Raw genomic sequence first — 20,403 nt, forward strand, 5'->3', positions numbered from 1 at the left:
TGACATGAATACATGCTTCTCTTCTCTGCATAGTTTTTTAAAAAAGAAAAAAGCTCCAGCTCAATACGGGACAGAAGTACAAATTAAATGAACCAATATTTAATAAAAAGCCAAAAATCTGCTTTTGTAACTTCCAGTAGTTCTTTTAATCTTTTTTTTTTTTTTTTTTTTTTTTTTAAGGGTAAGATGCTCTATATGTAATTTTTCATGACTTAAAAAAAAGAGTGAAATTATCTCTAAGGAAATACTTTCAAAGCATTTCCATGGCATTGAGCATGAATAGGAAAGGATACACAGAAAGAAGCAAAAAACGCTCAGCTGGAATATTTACCCACCTCTTCCCCCTGCTCTGCTGCATGCACTAACATTAGCATCAGCTACAGACAGGTATGGACAAGGTTTTGTTTCCAGCACACATTTATCCACTTAACTAATTCTTTTTTGTTCCTGTATCAAGGGTTTCATATATGATGAGTTTCAGAGCATTACATCACTAGCCTTGCTGCTGTGGTGGTGAGGAAGTACGAATGGGACGTAACAGTTTGACTTGGAAAAGCATTACCATGTAACAATCTGAGCTGTAATTTCTGCAGAGAGAAAAGGGGTGGGGTGGTTGGATCCAGCTCTGGAAAAAACTCAGCTTTTTACATAAAAACGGCCATTGGAAGAAATCTATACTGTTATTACAACAATTGTTTAGGATAATTTGTCAGAGCCAGAAATAAGCAAAGCTATTTGCATGTCAATCAGAGATTTACCCAAGGGGGCAAAGGAGCAGTGCACCAGGAGAGCTACTGCCCCCTTATCCTTCCCACAAGCAGTCTCCTGTATGGTTTGCTAACAGCTGGTCAGCAAAATAACACAAAGAGCTATAGCATGGTTTCACTCACCTATGCTGCAGCATCTTCAGCGTTGTACAACTTCAAAACACTAAGCAACTTAAGAACTATGCAGTTCCCACATATGAAGCAGAAGGAGCAAAACAGGCATTTTAAAATTCATTTAGTAAGCATGCTTTTCTCACACGGGCACACACAAAAAACAAACCCACAATGACTTCCACCACACCAGCATGCTAAATTCCTTAGTGCTCCTGTGTGCAAAAATGGCAACAGTGACGGTGAAAAACCTTTCCTACCTTTAGACAGCCAGAAGCCTGTTCCATTTATATTTCCATGAGGATCTAATCCCTGTTATTCATGTTTTGTGGTTCCTAGGTTAGGGTTCATGGAGGCTGCAGCCAGATTACGAACCCACAGGCTGTGCTCATTAAGCTCTGGCTCCCCAGTACCTGCTTCAGAAACCAAACAGAAGAAAGAGCACAAGCTCTTCCCCCCCCCCCCTTTTTTTTTTTTTTTTTTAAAGAGTTTGCCACATCTCTTGCAACAGCACAATTCAACTGAAGAAGCACAAACATAGTTGCAGTGACACAGAGGAGAACTTGTGCACTACTAAAAGTGGTGAAACATCCAGCTGTTAATTACTTTCCAGCATGAACTGAAGCCTAACTGTACCTTCGGGCACTTCATTTCAATAATTCATTCACCATGAAGAGCCTCCCTTGAATGAAAGGCAGTAAAACTCTAAAATGGTAAGGAGGAGGAGCATACTGAACAGGTCTTGGATCGCATGGTGCTTCTCACCCAGCCATGTCCCACGCATACACAGCAGGGCAACAGGCACCCACATACGCTTCTGGCAGGCAGACCTGTACCCCATTAACTTACACGCAGGAGCACTGGGCACTAGCACACAACAGGGGGACTGGAGGAACACAAATGGGAAGAAAAAGACAGACTCCTGTGTAGAAACCACAGTTCTAAAGTTTTAGGAAAGGGTTCTACTTGAAAACAACAGGTCAACAGGGAATGCTGCTATCCAGTACAGCCAGAAAAGATCTGGCTTCATTCCCCATCATGACCATTCCAAGGCCAGATCCAACAAAGCCTTTGGACACTACAGCTCCTCAGGCTTTAGTAGAATAGATGTCCACATACCTCAGCTCCTCACCTTTGCAGTAGACAATGTATAAGTAATGCCATATTTTCAAAGGCCTGCTGAAGAAAGCGCAACGAAACAAAAAAGATATGGGAGCCCAGATAACAGTTGGTGAAAAATGTTACTGTTCAACTATTTTGATTTCAGACCACTTCAAGGATGATAGAGAAAAATGACAGGATGAATGCTTAAGTCAGTTCTAGTTATTTTCTTCATTTTTCTTCTAGCAGAGACAGAAGAAAACAGGCTGCATGAACGGTACTGTACCAACAATGCAATAGACAGAGCATCGAGTAGTTTGGATACTACGTATGCAGAAAGATTGACAATCACAAATTACTTATTTGTGGTACTGCTCATGTCTAACAGTTTTAAAGACACTTAAGGCATGAGGGGAGGTGGGAAAAAAATAAAATTCCTTCAAAACAAAAGTTGGCAAGATCAGTAATAGACTTGCTCACTATGACAGCAGATTGTTTTATTTGTTGCTTGCCTTTATTTTCTTCCTACACCCTTCACAGTTCTCAAAACCTTTGCCAGTTCACCAAAACCAGCAGGAAGCCTTCTGTGCAAACTTCTCTGCTCTCTATGCCCAGGTGGAAGGTAGAATTCAGAACCTTCTCCAGCATGTCAAAACTCATGCAACAACAAATATACCCGGAGGAGGGTGGGTGCATGTGTGTGTGTGTGTCAGTTTGAGCAGTTAGAGGGCACAGAAATAAAATCAAGTGTCAATTGGAAGACTATACATGTAAACTATAACACTCAGAAGAAAGTCGGGTTATTGTACACAGGACTTCTCTTTCCAAGATGTTAGCACAGTATGCTCTCTCTCCTTTTGGACAGGGACAGCAAGCAAAAGGGAAACCGTGGCTTTTCCAACACATCTCACCTCCCTCATGTTATCTCCCTGTGATTATTTCCCTTCATTTTACCTAAAATCCAGTGAGGAAGCATTCAGTACTTGCGTAAGATGTTGATTTTTGAAGAGTGATCATTCAGGATGCAAAAGATAAGCAAACAAGGCAGAAAAGCAGTGGAGGGATGGAGGGAGGGAAAGGCTTTGGTTTGCCTCTCTACAGAATTTGTTTTGATACAGTATCCCTGTTGCATGAATTTTCCATATGCTTGTGTCAGATCCACTAACTAAAGCCACAGAGCTGTCAGATGCTCATTTTTTATTGTGTGCTTACATGGCAAGCCAACCTTTCCGTTGAATCCGTCAGTCTCTCCTGAAGCCAGGATCTGCAACCCAGAAAGATGTACACACTTGCATGGCCAAAAGTCTCAACTTTGCAACACAGGTGCGTCAGCAAAGCAAGGCACTACACTATGGAACCTAACAACTGTTACCATTACAAGAAAGAATTATCAACAACTAAAAAATAGTAACTATTCTGCATATGCATTGTGAAGCAAATATCACAATGAAAACACAGATTTAAATGACTAGATACTATCAGAAGTTAGTGATTAACATAAATCAGAAAATCTCAAACTTTTGCATATGCTCAACTTTCTTTGGCTTTAAAGAAATAAGGAGTAGACATTTATCTCATTACCAAAAGCCCTAAGTCAGTACTTCAGTTAAAACTTAATTTAAGCCCATCCTAGACTACACAGAATTTTGATCAAAACAGAACAAAAGCACCAATCCCAGACACCTTTTTCTTTACCCCATCTGATTAAGAAACCACGTAATCCTACAATTAAGTGAAAATATCAGTCGCACAGGCATCACATCCCAAGACTGGCGTGGGGGCAGGCGCACATTTCTACCTCACACCCATACTCTTTAGCACTTGAAAGATTACTTGAGAGGAATTTGGAGCATGAGGAACAGAGGTAAAATACCATATTTAAATGGAGCATACATACTAATCAGGACATAAACATTTAAATAACAGAATGCAGATCTGTTAATCAAATCTGATTGCTAGCTTTCCCTCCATTTACTGGGCGTTCTTCTGGAAAATATCATCTTAATTACTGTTGCCAAAATTGTATTTTTAAAGCCTGGTGGAGAAAAAGCTGATTAGTTATCCTACTGGCTCAAGAGACACTTTTTACGTCAGCATTTACTAGAAATGCAATATTCAAGTTAACTTGCAGGTAACTAGTGTATAATTGTGCACCTACAATAACCCTTTCTGTTAATTCCAAAATAGACTTTTCCTCTTGTGCCTCTTCCCTGACGTCAGTATATTTTAAAGCATTTTACAGTTCTGCATGCCCTCACAAAAATAAGTAGGTAACCAGGAACTTTCACCTCTGGAAAACACTGACCATTACATGCTTTTCAAGCCATTTTCTTCTGCCAAAAGGAACTTAGCTTTCAGATTCCTCCCTGTTTCTAAAGATTTTTAAGTAGCTTTTTATAAATATCATGTCCAGCTAGAGAAGCCCAACATCAGTGAGCTGTGACTACTGCTGGTCATGAGGTGCAAATTCTGATTTCCCAGCCAAACTGGGAATCAGAAATTAGTAAGCCGCATTTGTAAGCTTTTAACATCTGACCCTGGGTGGCATATTAAGGTTCCCTAGAAAATACCCAAGGAGGTTCCAATCTCTCTTTCACTCTTGATTCTACAAATGAGCACAGAAAGGAAGCTGTAAGGCACACGTGGCACAGCAGTCTGCTCGTCACACACTCTCCTTTCTTTATCAAAGTTCACTTTGACAGTTCAAGGCAGTAGACAGAAGCTGGAGTGCAAATACAGTCAACCTTTTGCTGAAGCACAGAGGCTGATCATTCAGAAGTAAAGATGCTGAAGTGTGAATCTACAACTGAACAGGGAAATTGAGAACTTTTACAAAAAGAACAGGATGGAAAAAAAGTACTAAAGTTATTGTAAAAGTTAGGAAAATGTTTCAATATTCATGCACTTCCAAGCAGTTCTAAGTGTGTTTATACAAATGTACTACAGATGTAACCATCCACAGGCTTGCTCTTTTATTTTGAACAGAATGTAGAAATATTACTTAATAGGGTCAGTTTTCAGATATACTGAAAATCCATTACTTGGCAATGCTTTCTGAGCATGTTACAGACGGATATCACATTCTTCAAACCCCTGAACCTTGGCTCTTAATACACCATGTTTCTCTATAGTCAATTTCTTGTTCTGCTTTCTCACTGCGCTGTAAAAATGTTATTTCTGAAAACATAACATATTAATTGTATTTTTTAAAGCCTCGCCATGTAGAGGGCTTTACTCTGCTTCTGTAGAAATGTCTTTATATCTACAACTTTGTTCAGTGAACAAACCATAACACATAAGATGTCAGCAATATCAAAAGTTTGTGAAACTTCAGAACAGATTAGAGAGGAATAAAAGGACACCATGAATTTTCCTGTATTTCAGATGCCTGATACACTGATGATAATAGTTATACTAGCCCACCGAATGGCAGAGAAGCAACATCCAAGGACAGTGAGAACTGGAAGTTGCTTTGGGGAAAAAAGAATAAGAGAAGGAAAAAAGCACAGAGAAGTAAGAAAAACACAAACATTACTTTAAGAAAAAAAAAAAAAAGCTGTGAAGAAAAAAAGTTAAAATGATTGTCTTAAAGAGGAATGCACTATTCTTTTTGAAAAAAAACAAAACAAAACAAAACAAAAAAAAAAACCATGGTAGAAACCAGCCTTACAATGCTGGAAAAAAAGTGATAGTTAAAACCTGTTTTGTGTCAAGGCCATTTCCCACCTTGAATTCTGTGAAGCTTCCCATGAGCCCTGGGACATGCCTGGATCCACCTAGGGTGCCTTCCCGTTCAAGGGGACGGCATTCCTCCAGCAAAGGCCACAAGCAGGAGATTCCAGCTGCTTCAGCTGATTCCAGGAGCTTCAGAGTCCACCTTCAGAGTACTCTGGCATATGCAGATGATACATTGAGACAAGCAAAAGTTTCTGGTTTTCTGAAGCACTGTAGAGCTTCAGAGCAAGTCTGACTGGCCTGCTTAAGGAGCTGAAAAGACAGAAGATAGACCATTTTAGCAGGGAAGCAGATCTGCGTTCAGCAGACAAGCAACAAACACTGGCTCACTCTTGGTACCCCTGTGGCAATAGATGTATTCAGGGTGGCAGGCAGACTGTGCAGCAATCCTGGCAGGAAACTTTGTTGAAGAGGTATTTGGGACAGCCTGACAAAAGTACAATCATCCTCAACCTACACAGCAACTCCTCTGATATCTCCAGAAGGTACATCACCATTTCAGGTTATATTTCAGAAATTTGAGGAAAAAAAGGAAAAAGCACATAAAGAAAATACTATTTTCAAATGTACTGATGGACATGTATTTGGGCTTAACATACATTAAAAATGTTCTAAAATAAATGTATGATTTCATTGGCACAGAAACATACTTTGTTTAAAAGAAAGAAAAAATACCAGAGAGAACTTACCGAAACATTCCATAAATCAATACCATGAAAAAGGATATGTATTCTCCCACCCCTTGATAAATGCTTGCAATACTTGAAACAAATTTACTGTGTACACTGCGTAAATATTTACTCTGAAAATTATTAAATCATCCCTGTAATAACACCCAGTATTTTCATAGTTCCTAATCTGCCCCAGTCACAGAAGCATTGTCCTCAGACTGACGAAGGCAATTCCCTTTTAAGATTCAATGCACTAAACTATCACAACATACACACTTAGCTCTGCCTCTTGACAACTGAGAATTACAGGAACATTTTGACATATGTATTTTGCTAATAAAAATTATAGAGTAAAATATTATAAACACAATTACTATATACAGCATCGTGTTTCCTTGATAAAACTGGGACAGAAATACTTCTTCCTGTAACAAATCCTAAAGTGGGGAGAACAGTAAAACCTCCTGTCTAAAAGACAAGCTCCTCTTCAAAAGGCACAACTGCTAGAGATTCCACAGAGGTAATGCAATAGGAAAATTATCCCAGAAACTGTGCCATAACACTTCTTTTTCCTGTCTCCATATCATGTCTGCGTCACAATCTTTAGGGTAAGAACAAGTGTACGGTCTCCTATCTGACCTAGCAGTACTCAGTATTTAAAAACAATACTGCTCAGCATTAACTTCTCCTGCTTCCCTGCCCCCCCAAATTAAGCCAAAAATCAGAGGAAATCATGCAGTGTGCTCTGAATATTCCATGACTACCACTGCTGGCAGGACTTGAGCCACATATTTCATAGGTAACTAGGAACACACGCACCGTTGTTTTGTAGCTACGTTAGGCCACAGGATCCTCCTCAACCACTACTTTTTCTCTCTGCACCTCTTTCCAAACCTTTTGCAATTTCAGCCCGCTGAGGTCTGCCCTGGGATTTACAAATGGGACTTAGCATGAACTTATATTTTAAACACGCAGAAATCTGTGGAAAAAACATTCACAGGGCATCTTAGCCTAGCAGCACATGGTCCTTTTTAAGCAATTCTCTGCTTGCTGCTTCTGCAGGATATTGAAGACATTAAGTGCAGTTTACTTCATTAACCAGATTCAATTAGGAGCACCAACAGAACCTTAAATCAAAGATTAAACTGAAAAGTACAAAGACTTTTTCAACTTTGTCTTCCACTTTTCACATCCTGTGGATCATTAAAAAGACACTTATTTTTCAGTCACCAAAGGTTATAAGGAAATTGCTAAATCAGCATGTTCTTCTGAGCAATCTCATTCTGAAAGAATCTTTAAGGACCTTTTAAAAGTTTTTGTACAAAACCAAACAGTCCTGCCTATCCTACTAAACAAAAGCTTCCCCACTTCCCCCACAAATGCGTCACAGAAGGCTCCAAACATCAGCCGTAATTTTTTTCCCCCTCCTTCTTCTTAATGTAAATACTCTGAGTTATGACACATTTAAACAAGTGGAGGGAAAGACCACACACTTTGCCCAATTCATCTCATTTGGAAATTTAAAGTCCAGTTGATTCACCTCCTTTAACATAGAAAGGAAAATCTTACTTTTCCAACTGAGTGGAGAGCCTGAATTTCTCTCTTCGTAATCTCATAAGCCATTACTGAGCTAAAATTCGTGCTATAGAAGTCCAACACAATAAAGAACAAGCAAGTCCAGGAAACACATACTTGTATAACCAGCTCCTTGAAAATGTGTAGCTCTAGAAAGTCTTGTTTATGTCCCCTGCATAAATATTTAGAGCAGTTTGCAATTTTGAATCAAATTGTCTGATCGCAAGAAACTCAAACTACATGCTTACTGCACCAAAAGGGAGTTGTTTCAAGATAAAATAAACAAAAAACAAAAACCCCCAAAACAGAGGGCTATTTTTTTTTCTCAACTTCCTGTATGCATGAAGTTGGACTACATGCAGACTGTTCTAGTGATAACAAATGACTGTGGCTAGAACAAAAGAGTTTTCACCCACCTCTTCAGCATGTCACCCACTTACCTACAGGCAGCTGAGGGAGGTGCTGCCCACTTTCTCCCTTTGCCAAGGACAGGGAATGAATGCAGCCCACAGATGCTTGCCTGCAGCAGCAGGTATGTACTTACCTTACCATCCCTTCCGAACACCATAAAGTAGGCTCAGTGTAAAGTCTAATGGAAGCACTACTAGGCTACAAATTCCTTTTTTAATTCTTTACTTACAGAGAATGCATTGTAGCAAGATATTTAGAAATGTTTACAATGCTCTTGGAAAGTTTATTTTGCTGTGGAAAAGAGGCCTGTGCAATAACACAGCACACAACTACAAACTGATGCATACGGAGTTTGAAAATACTGACGTGAGTGTCAACAGATAAACTTGCATGATTTTAAAGCATTACAAAGATAATTTGAGAAAACGTGAGACTATAAACCTTTGCCTTTTTCCTAACAGACATTTAAGATGATGATGATAAATCTGCGAGGAAGCTCTGATAACTAAGCCTCTGTAGCCTATTCAGGATTTTGTTATTTACATTTTAATTTCTAATAGTTGCATACTGGAAGCAGCTTTTTCTTTCTTTTTTTTTTTTTTTTTTTTTTAGGGAACTTCACCAGCCACTCAGAACTTTAAAACAGTTACCTTACATCTTAATGCAAACCAAAATCTATTCTGAGTTGCAAGAATTTAAAAAAAAAAAGTCATTCTTCTGAATGCTCTGAGAAAGCTTGACTCTCGTAAAAAGTAGCTGTTCCTGAGCCCAAAAAACTTGACTCAGTTTCATCCCAGAGCCAACTGTCTGTTGTAATAGAAATGTTTGAAAGAACAACCGCTTGCTTTTTAAAGAACAAATCTTACTTTTTGTTTCTCTTTTCATAACCTCTGCTTTTTTTCCCCCAAGACATTCCTAACATACTGGGGCTCATACATCAGCAAATGCCAAATTCTGTAGTATTTCTTACTCTTTGCTTAATTAAAATAAACAAGACAGTGAATGTGAAGGTGAGACAGAATCATATATCCGCATTGTTTCAACTTCACTTTACTTGCAAAGACATCTAACTGGCTTATAAGATATCTTCAATCCCCCAGATCATGGCTGCTTCTTCATGTCTGTAGGAATTAAGTTGTGTTGTGTTTTGTGTGTTGTTTTTTTTTTTTTTTTCTTTTTTAACCTGACCCTTCACTAATTTCTTCCAGCTTCTGCCTGATTTTAACTGCAATGATAAAATTTCTACTCCATAAAAAGCAATTTGTTCTTTTCTGCCATTAAGAGAGCAGAACCAATCTGCTTCCTCCATTCTTTTTATCAAAGTCATCCTCGCAGATGTGTCTTCGCAATCCTTTTACCTGGAACATCATTCTTTTATCCCTCTTCCTAATGTTATTTTAACACCCTCTGAAATCACCTATTCTTGCCACTGTTTGCATCAAGCAGACTCACTTTGCATTATCCCCTTCTCCTAATATTAATCACGCATACACAGCAATCTGTAATACACACATATTCAGAGATGACAGTGCCAGCTGCATTTAATGTTGTTTGTTTTTAAACTTCAGTCTTAGCCATACTTTGTCCATTCTGAATAAAAGCTGTATGACAAATTTTAGGGGCATTTTATTATTATTATGTTTTAATTGATGTGTTAACTAAGAAAAGTTCAGTTTCCTCTTGGTTTACTAAAATTTGTAAAGTCATTCCATTAAGAACCTCTGTTGCTTCCCAGTTTTGAATTTTGTCAGTAGAAACAGTTCTAAAGGGGAACAAGCTAGGAATAAGGAATAGATCTCATGTTATCATGATGAAAATACATACCTATTTTTGGGCAATTTAAGAATCTCCAAAAGCCTACCATTTATACATGGCAAATACAGGTTTCCAGCACAGTTTCAGATGTTCAAGTTGGCATACATTAGCACAAGCTTTGGGGAAAAAAAAAAAAAAAAAAAAAAGGGGGGGGGGAGGGGAGGCAATCTTGTAATTCTACCTACTCTGGGCCCTCCATTTCCATCCCCACAGCTTTTCCACCCTTACACCAGCACAGGCTTTTGTGAGCCCAAGTGACAGAACCGCTGGGGTGTAAGAAGGGGTCTGAGCTGAGCCTGTCTTCATGCTCCGCCCTCCCAGGCTGCAGGGTGCACAGCATCAGGGATCTGATCCAGCATAAGAGTCACCCCCTGCCCTCGGTGTTAGCATAGCTAAAGTTATCTTGAAACCACCTGGGAAACTATGACCTTAAAGACGTTCCTCTCTGAAGGCTTTTCCTGCACTGAGCCCCTCCTCACTGCAGGGGCTTTCTTAGCAGCAGCTCCAAACTCTGCAACATTACACCACATACAAGAAGAAGAATATTACAGAAACTGGCATAAACGTTTAAAACCTATAAGAGCCCTAACAGCTCTCATACCAGGAACAAATGCTGCAAAGCTCACTGATGGGAGAGATTTCTCCCTCTGCTCCCTCATGCCTGGTCCATGGGGGGTACATCACTGTGGTACACAGCCCACACGGTGCGGTCCCACCATGGTGGTGACTCACATGGAAAGTGCTGCGGTTCAATAAGATTGAATTTCTTGGGTTTTCTGGTTTTTGTTGTTTTTCCCCCCTTCAGTTTACTATTTTAATAGCTAAGAAGCAACATTTAAGAATATCCTTTAAATGTTAAGATGGTGAAGCCAAGTGCTAAGAAGTCACAGAATGCCAAAAGTAAGGCTGTTTACCCAAACAAACTCAGTTTGGCTCTGGGCCTTATTCGCAGCACACGCCAAATACAAGACTACCAGTTTCTTCATCATCTTTTCCATTGTTTAGCCACCGAGCAGCTGCTTCACAACACTGACAACTTTATCTTTCGAACCCTTAGAAGCTGATGTGGTACCGGTATCTCCAGTTTACAGGCAAGAGACAAAAGCATGGAGAGATTAACAGATTTGCCAAAAGTGTTGACTAATCTTAGGTCACCTAGACTATGATTTTTACTTTTTTTTTTTTTTTAAAAAAAAAAAAAAGATACTTCACATTTTTACATCTACAACTTGGAAGTAAGGGGACCAACTGCAGTTGCAGAAACTCAGAATTCATGCCTTGGCATCTCAGCTCTAGCAAAATGAAGAGCACAATTAACAGTTGGCTGCAAAAATCAGGTTTAACAGAATTGCTCAGCCTCACACAAGAAGCTTGGAAGCAGAGGCAGGAACAAAACGCAGCTCTCTCAAGGCAGTACAGTCTTATCCACCCTACCATTCTTTCCTCTCTAGCAATCCCCTCTCAGCAGGCACTTTTCCATTGCTTGTGACCACTGACATAAGGGGCCCAACCATCCTGCACAGCAAACAGGACTAGACCCTGTCAAAAAAAACACTTAGATGATCAAAACTGGGGATATATAACAGGGAGATGGGGATAGGATAGGTAAGGCGGAAAAGGGTGGCAAACCACAGTTTTAAATCCAGCCTTTATACACTGCAGTGTATTTTAGACAGTTTTATAAACATAAATATGTATATTATTCACCTTACAACAGAATTTACTGGCTGTAGCCAAGAAGCTCTGTAAGGTGCAAGGACGCTTATACAGCACAGTAGGAAACAACTGTCAGCATGAAGTTCTCACGCTCCAAACAGGTAAAACAAATCCCCCCCAAAATAGAGAAACATTATTATTCCACACCAACAAACAAGGCACAGAGAGGACTACTTCTGTGGCTTACAAGAGATACATGCGAAGTCCATGCGTTGCATCGTGGGAGGGTCTTCTGGAACTTCCGCTGACAGCATACCTACAGAGCCACCTGTACCTTCTACCTTCATGAGGGAGATTTGGGCTTTTTAGTTGTTCAAGTATTGGAAACAACCCGACACAAAGAAACCATAACTGCTGCCAAATGAATGGGGATTTATGTAATAAAGTTACCAAGTCAAAGCTCTGACTTCTTGTTCCACCTGCATGACACATGCTCCAGACGTTTCAGCGAAATACTTACCTGGACTTTCTCTACAGTGTCTTTAGGGATGTCTATGGGTACGCTACAGGGCACAGCACACCAGCACTTGTGGTATACCAATACCACACCAATGGAGCCTCAGAAATACCCTAAAGCAAAACATTTTTCTGTCAGAAACAGCACCGTGGTCCAAAAGTCAAACATAATGCCTGAACATTTCTTTTGAACTGAGTAAGCACAAGTTACAGAAGTGAGTCTTAAAAAAATATATATAAAAAAATAAAAATGAAGACTCTGCAAATCCTTTGATAAAAATCATGAGTTAAAGCTCAGCACAATGATCACTTCTCAGGTTTTATAGATGACATGACCAAACACTAATGAGAAATGTTAACCTGTCAGTTTTCAATGTAGACAGGCCTATTTCAGTACTGAAAGCAAATTATAATTTTAAACCAACTCCAAGAGCCTTAAGATTTTTCAGACACTTCATTCTCATGGAAATCATCGGACCCAGAATGTATCCAGTTGTCCAGCCAATTTAGGCACACTTTTCAGATTACACCAAAGCTATCAATCTATTAAACACAATTTATATTATACTTGCACTTCTTTAACAAGTACAAAGATTTAAAACCTTTGAAAACAGATCTTGAACTTGATGGGCCCATCCACCATTTGTTTTGAATGGAAATATTTGATTGAGAAGAAAAAGTAGAAACAGCAACAATTTGCATTCCTAAAAATAAAGAGAAGCTTATCTAGGAAAAAGACAAAAATATGTTACATTTTTGTACTAGTGCATCAGAGCACTGTGCTGAACACTGCACAGATAATAAGCAAGTTTTCGATTTGAACTCTGCAATTGGGTGCACCTAAGTAAACAAAAACATGAGTTGTTTTTCCTCCTATATCCTCAGAACCATCTGACAACAAAACCAAGCCCACTCAGCTCTGCTAAAAGCATGATTCTCTAATGTAGCTGTACTTCTGGGAATACATTACTGCTTCTGTGAAATGTTTTGTTACAGACGTGTATCACTTGGCCATGTAAATATATGGTGTGACTGCATGCAAAGTAGTCTTTTACCAGTTACCTAAAACTTAACACAACAAATAAAGTAAATTTAGGACCAATGACCTCTGGATGTCTGGTAAGCAGTACTTTCTCGAGCCTCCCTCCTGAATGAGATCGATGTTTTCCCTCTTTCACAACACACTCCTTTCCTGGGGGGGATGACAATGCTTTTTGTTAACAACATGATAATGTGTCTGAGATTAGCTTTTTTTTTTTTTTTTTTCTTTAAGAGGCTAAGACAAGGTCAGGAACGCCTGCTTATTTGCTCCATTTCAGTTGCATAGCTGACTGGTAACTCAGATAAATGCCAGTCTTTTCCCAGGCATGTCTTTAGCCTTTGTTTTTGAAACTACTTCATTTTTGGAACTTGTATGCATTCAAATCATATCCTTTTGAGACCTGGAAAAAACATAATTTATCTCCAACTTTAGCCACTTCTGGGGATGGCTACAATTATTATTAAACTTGTCAGGAGACATGCAAGTCTGATACCATGCACAACGGCTCTTACCAAGGCAGTCCACTGGTGATGCTAACGCTTTTTACTTGAGGATGTATTTGCAGCAAGAAGCTGGGAAGACTGACATGTCAAAACAAAATAATAAAACAAGCACAGCACAGCAGATGCCTTATTGACATAAGGCATCAGATATAACATGCTCATTCAGCCGCAGTCAGGCATTAAAACCATGTGACAAGCACATAGTTGTGAAAACAAACAGCCAACTAATTTCATTTTCTTTTAAAAATTATTTACAAAGTAATGTTTCCCATATCCTGCCCTCTCGATAACAGTTTGGTTTTTTGTTTGTTTGTTTTGTGGTGTGTTTTTTTTTTTTCCTGCTGTAAAATAGGCTAGCATAGCACTATATTTATTGACTCATCTATAAACAGACAGCAAAACCCAAGATGGGGGGTGAGGGTAGGGGACCTCAGCACACACAAAAACACACACACACAAAAAACAAACTTGATCTTCACTGTGGAACACTTCAGGGACACTTCTAATTTGTCAAAGACTGTCTGCTCTTTCAAAAGCATACAAAATAAGTAAAATAAAGCCATGACACAAAAAGAAGAGCCTTCAGGTTACTTGCCAAATTCTTACATTTAGATCTACATATTAAACAATGCCATTTCATTTTCCCCAGACAATACAGCTGCTCACAGTAAACACGGGCAATATTAAAACTTTTTTTTACAGTTATTTCTGTGCTGATGAAAATCACAAATTAACTTTTTTTACGGGGTGGGGAGAAGTAAAGTCATGGGTTTGCTTTTGTTTTAGAATTTGTGTACATACATTAGGTTCTTGGATTTGGTTGCTTACTCTTGAGGCAGATTTGGACTCAAATTCGCAAACCAAGTAACTCATCTGATACACAGGACAGTAGATAGACAGTGTCAAGGATTGCTCAGCAGCGCTCTCTTGGAAAAGTTAAACATTGATGGGCTCCAGACATGGCAAAGCTACCGGCAACTTGACTGCGATGGCGCAAGCAGAGGGTTTGAGACAAGGAAAGGAGAAGGCAGGTAAGGCTACGGTGTTCTTTGTACATAGTTCAGATAGTAATAATTAGGTGTAGACAATGTAAACATAACTTTTATCATAAAAATAAAAGCTACTTAACCTTACATCTTTGTCTTCCAAAGGTTATAAACATTTCAGAGCTTGCTGAGTTTCACCTTAGACCACAGATGTGTATTCTTTCTGCAGATCTAGTTATTACCTGTACCAATCGCCATAAATTAAACAGCACATCTACAATGTATACTTAAAAGTTTTAATGGTTAAGACTCTCAATTTAAGTCTGGTCTAACCTTCTATACACAAATGTAAACTGCCAGAAAGGAGAGATATGCAATCTTTCAGCCTCCTCAAAATCCATCAAAACCCGAGGTTTTCAGCATTTGCTGCTGTATTCTCAGAGACGGATAAAATAACTAAAACTGAAATCCAGTTTTCCTCATTTTCAAGACTAAAAATAAAAATAGGGCATCACTAATGAGAAGTAAACTGATTTTTCAGATCACTTCACCTCTAATAACCTATGGTAGCAATACATGCTTACAACATTTTGAAGATCTCAGCATCTATGTAGTTTCAACAATCATTTTTAACTGTTAATAAGAAGTTCCACCATCATTTCAAATTATGGGCTCACTGTATACCTCTGGTTCCCTTCCCAACATTTAACCCACCTTAATTTACTCAAAAACCTCTCCTAGTTGTAGAAAAACAGAAACTGATAAAAACTGCTATTAGAGGGGTGATAAAAGCTAAATGACAGGGGATATTACACAAGGAAAAAAAAAAAGTAATTTATTTCTTACACAATTAAGAGTTTAATTGGATTATTTATTTTAAATGCTTTCAGTTAAATGAATACAAAGCTACTAAAAGCTTTACAGTAGACTTAACTCCTATTAAGTTCAAAGCAGTACAAGAGTGGATACTAGAGCACTAAAATTAGATCACTTTTATATTAGATTGGCAAACATTACATCAATTACATCAGCAACTTGGTAAGCAGGAATACTGAAACTTGGGGCCTAATTTATTGCTTTAAGTTCATTCAGAATGGGAAATGGCGTCACCTAAATGCAAGGCACTGCAAAGTGCCCACTGCTGCTTTTTCCCCTCTCCTGATCCGTGATGGAGGTTTATCCATCACGCTGTTCCACGTTTCTTGAGTGAAGGCACTGCAAAAACATCCTCTGCAGCAGAGACGGTCACTGGTAGCAGTGACACAGTTCACAGAACCCCAAGGTTTTTGATACAGCTGTATACACTAGCACTTCAGAGCCTCACAATTGTAAACTAAGTGAAACACGCGCTTATGACTGTTGGGTTTTGGAGGTGTTGTTTTTTTTTTTGTGTGTGTTTTTTTTTGTTTTGTTTTGTTTTTTTAAATAAGAGTTGCATCAAATGCTGTTCCTGCTCCAAGAAGTTTATGTTGGTATTTGTAGTTTTGTCCTTTTTTTTTTTTTTTTTTTTCTAAAGGGATGCTTCCCTACCACAGCAGTGAAATTAACCTTAAGAAGCTGATGACAGCCACATGAGGGGGTGCATGTGGAAGCATGTTCTCCCAACAGCTACATATGAGGCTTATGGTAGAAGCTTGTTGTCCTTCCACATACACGTCTGCTTTTCAACTAATCTGTATTTTTCCCCTCATTTAATTCCTCCAGGGCCACTTTGACCAAGACAGCAACAAATAATCAAGGGATCTGATTGCACACATTCATCTGCCCGTCCTGGGCTCTGTTAATGCCAGGATTTTGTTCCAGGAGCCACCTGGACATCTCAGCCTGTCAGTTTGTGGAGCATGTCTTTTACACACTTGTTCCCTTCTGCAAGTGAGCTCAGCTGCGTGAAGGCAGGCCAGTGAGGAGACCAAGGTCAAACCCAGTGACTCCTGGGGTAGCATGGACGACGGAGATGATAAATAGTGGGAAGGCATGCACGGGAGGACAGTCTGATCCCCTCCAAAGCAAGCCAAACCAATTACTATCAAGAAAAACAATGACTGCCAGCCAGATCTCAGACTGCATTTTACATTGCAAACACTTCCAACCTCCCAGTATATTTCAACTGTAAATTCTCTGGCAAGAAAACTGTGTCGTCTTTTGCTTTTTCAGAGTTCAAGCTACTTATTGCTCTAATCTGGAGGATATCAAGTACGCAGTCGTGCACACAGTACAGCAATAAGAACAGATCCACTTATTTCTCTCAAAATTAGAGAAGCCTCCTGAATTTGCTGGCAAGATATTTTGGGGTCAAAACAGACTTCATGAGTACACATTTTTTCAACCTCATAACTGGAAACACAACCAAGTTTCGCAAATGCTTTTTCTCTCTATGGAGAGCTACATACCTCTCAGATTTCTTGGATGTATCTGCTTTGTCCGCGGCATTTTCCTCTAATCTCATATACCACTTTTTCCTCTCAGAAACGAAGAGTACAGCAAGCAGAGAGATGGCAGCGCCATAAACTTGACAAAGGGGTAAATTAATCCGTATGCTAAAAAAAATAAAAGAAATAAAAGAGAGAAGTTAGGAGATGTATACAGCATTAAGAAGGAAAACAAAAGATACCTATCCACTCCCTTTCACCCTAAAACAGTTACAGAATTTAGCAATGACCAAGAAATATTTCTGTATCCATCCCTTTATGGAGCAAGATGTTCCACTACTGTAAGAAAACTAAATGAGGGTGAAACTCCTTTTGGGATTACTCAGGAGGCATGAGAAAACTAAGACACTTTTCCACATTCGTCAGCAGTTTTCTAGCCAGAAAATGTCTTCCAACAACTTGTGCCCCATGTAAATAATTCTGGAAAACTAAACAAAATTTGACATCGGGCTTTAAGATAATACATACATTTCTCTGGGGGAGAAGGCAGAGCGAAGGGCAAACACAGACTGCAGCAGCGATAACCCCATTTGCAACACAAGGAAGCCTCCGGTTCCCCCACTTGGGGCTTGCAGGTCCAGAGGAACTCCTCAGGGGAAGTTTCTGGTAAAATACCACGAGCAGCACAGAACCACACAGGCCCTTGACCCAGCTGCAAGCTGTTGCACAGCCACTTTCTGCCCTGCCACCCTCCCAGGTAGCATGCAACAGTCCCTGCATTGCAGGAGGCTGCAGGCAGCAAGGCCAAGTACGCACAAACCCCACGGATAGGGGAATTTTTTTAAATATTTTTTAAACAGCCAAACATACCAGATTTTGTACTGAAATGGTACCAACCCACACATGCATAACCCAAAATTACACCTTATTCCATGTTAACAAAACTTTCTCACTTTTCAAATGTTCTTACGATTTACTCCTGGTTTAAAGAGCAGTTTGTTTAATTTCCAAAATCCCCCCAGACCTATAGCAAAATTACTTACACAGAACTTATAAAAGAGAAAAACAACCGCGTAGTCCCCCTGTTCCAGCCTAAAACAAGCGAAACGCCGACCACTTTCTTTTATGGCAATACCGTCTGGATAGTGAGATTTTCGTAATTAACACCAAGGAAGAATTTCTCTTAATTTCTACAAATCCCTCAATGGCCCTTAATATGGACAAGATGATTACAGAGAGCTACTTAAGGGAGGAAGCATTAGGATTTTTAGCATTTAAAACATTAAATTTGGGGGGGGGGGAGGGTTAGCCAGGCGAAGTTTTTTTTTTTTTTTTTTTTTTTTAAATAAAAAAGAAAATTCAAACCCCCCCCCCCTTTCAAGCAGACTTCTCGCGCCACCCCTTCGGTCTAGAGGCCGCTGGGGAGCACGAGCATTAATTTTTAACGCTTCTTTTGTCTGTTGCAGCAGGAAGAGGAGCCAGGCAGGGGAAGAGGCTGGCACAAAGGATGGCTGGGGGCTGCCGGCTCTGTCCCAAGGGCTCCTCGCCAGGACGCTTCGAGGAGGGGAAAACCGGGATCAAAACTTTGGGGGGTGGGGGTGGGGGCACATAGGTGGGGGGGGCAGGAAGTGGAGGGGATACAGGGGAAGGGGAGAATTGGGGGGGTATAGGGGGGGGAGGGGGGGGAGGAGGGGAAGGGGAGGGAAGGAAATGAGAAAGGAGAAAAGAAAAAAAAAAAAAAAAAAACATGAATGAAGAGAGAGGGAGGAGCCTGGGAAAACCCCTCCGCAACGCCGCGCCGAACAAAGCGCTGCGCACACGCCGGGCACCTGGGGGGGGGGGGGGGGGGCACAACAGCACATAAAAATTAAATTAAAAAAACAAAACAAAACAAAAAAGAAACAAAACCCGGGGCACCCCACGGGGGGGTTGTGGGGAGCGGAGCCCCTCTTGTACCCCCCCCCCCCCCTTCCCCCATCGGTGCCTCTCCTTCCCCCCTTTCCCCTCCCGCTCCAGGGCCCGCTGCAAACCTGGCGGAGGCTGATGGCGGCGGGAGGCCGGCGGGGGGGGGGATAGGGAAGGGGGGGGGGGGGGAAAGGGGGAGGCCGGGAGCCTCCTTCACTTGACAGCCTCAAACACAAACATGACCCAGCGGCGCCGCCTCGCACAGCCTCCCTCCTCCTCCTCCTCCTCCAAGCCGCGTGCCCCCCCCCCCTCCAGGCTCCGCCCCCCCCGGGCTCCCCTCGGGGAGAGCCGCGCCGTGACCGGGGCAGGGCGGGGAGGGGAGGGGAAGGGCGGGGGGAGGGTGCTCGATGGGGGGGGGGAGGGGGGGCGTCACCCTCCCTCACTTTCTATTGCAGGAAGCGGGTGACGTCACCGGGTCTCCCGGCCCCGCCCCCTTGCCCTCCCCTCCCCCCCGAGCCCGGGGGGTGGGGGGAGGGGTCACCAAGGGGGTTTCCTCGCGGGCCGCTGGGGGAGGGGCGGCGAACACCCTGTCCTACCCCCCCCCATCCATCCCCTCCCAGTGCGGGGGACCGCCCCCGGCCCCCATAATGGGGGACCCCCCCGCCCCCTCCACGAGCAGCCCTATTAAGCACCAGACAGCCCCTCCCCATTCACCCCCCACACCCCAAAAGTTATTCTCCCCCCCCCCCAAGAAAAAAAAAAAAAAAAACAGGAAAAAAAAAAACACAACTAGTGCCGTCGGTCGCGCTCCCCCCTGCCACCTCCCGGCCCCCGGGGCACCGGCACGGCCACGCAGCGCGGAGGATCCCGGAGGTTCCTCCCTCCCTCCCTCCCTCCCGGTTTGCCCGTCCCCCCTCCGCGCCCCGCCGGGGTACTCACCCCCGCGTCCCCCAACTTTCCGTGCCGGCACCGAGCCCCTCCACCGCCGCCAGTGGGCGGGGGAGGAAATCCGAGGGGGAGGCGCGTCGGGCTCGCCCCTTTTTTGGCCCGGGGGGGCGATGCGGGGGTGGGGATGGGGACGGCCCCCCAGGCGGAGAGGGACGGGGAGGGAGGGGCTCTGAGCGCCGAGAGGGGGGTTGGTGGCTTCTGTGCTTCCCCCCCCCCTTTTTTTTCTTTTTTTTTTTGTTGGGGGGGGAAGGTGTTGGCAGCTTTTCGGAACCACTCAGGTTTTCCGTCAGCC

General features: G+C 41.7%; 1 protein-coding gene across 5 annotated transcripts in view; it reads right to left on the reverse strand.

Annotated features, from left to right (window-relative positions):
* The window catches only part of HIVEP1 (HIVEP zinc finger 1), a 116,612-nt gene extending 96,429 nt beyond the window's left edge, over nt 1–20,183 (reverse strand). For 2 of the 5 annotated variants that reach the window (XM_032181981.1, XM_032181977.1), the window contains exons 1-2: nt 20,103–20,183; nt 17,280–17,426 (exon numbers count right to left, since the gene is read on the reverse strand). In XM_032181981.1, coding sequence (XP_032037872.1) covers nt 17,280–17,319 — 40 coding nt within the window. In that variant the 5' untranslated portion in view covers nt 17,320–17,426; nt 20,103–20,183. Of the gene's footprint in view, nt 1–17,279; nt 17,427–18,301; nt 18,531–19,288; nt 19,317–19,953; nt 19,975–20,102 lie in introns of those variants that run through there. The other 3 variants (XM_032181980.1, XM_032181979.1, XM_032181978.1) reach the window with 3 other exon arrangements.
* Nucleotides 20,184–20,403: the final 220 nt, after the last annotated feature.

This window comes from Aythya fuligula, chromosome 2, assembly GCF_009819795.1.
Source record: "Aythya fuligula isolate bAytFul2 chromosome 2, bAytFul2.pri, whole genome shotgun sequence".
Lineage (NCBI taxonomy): Eukaryota > Metazoa > Chordata > Aves > Anseriformes > Anatidae > Aythya > Aythya fuligula.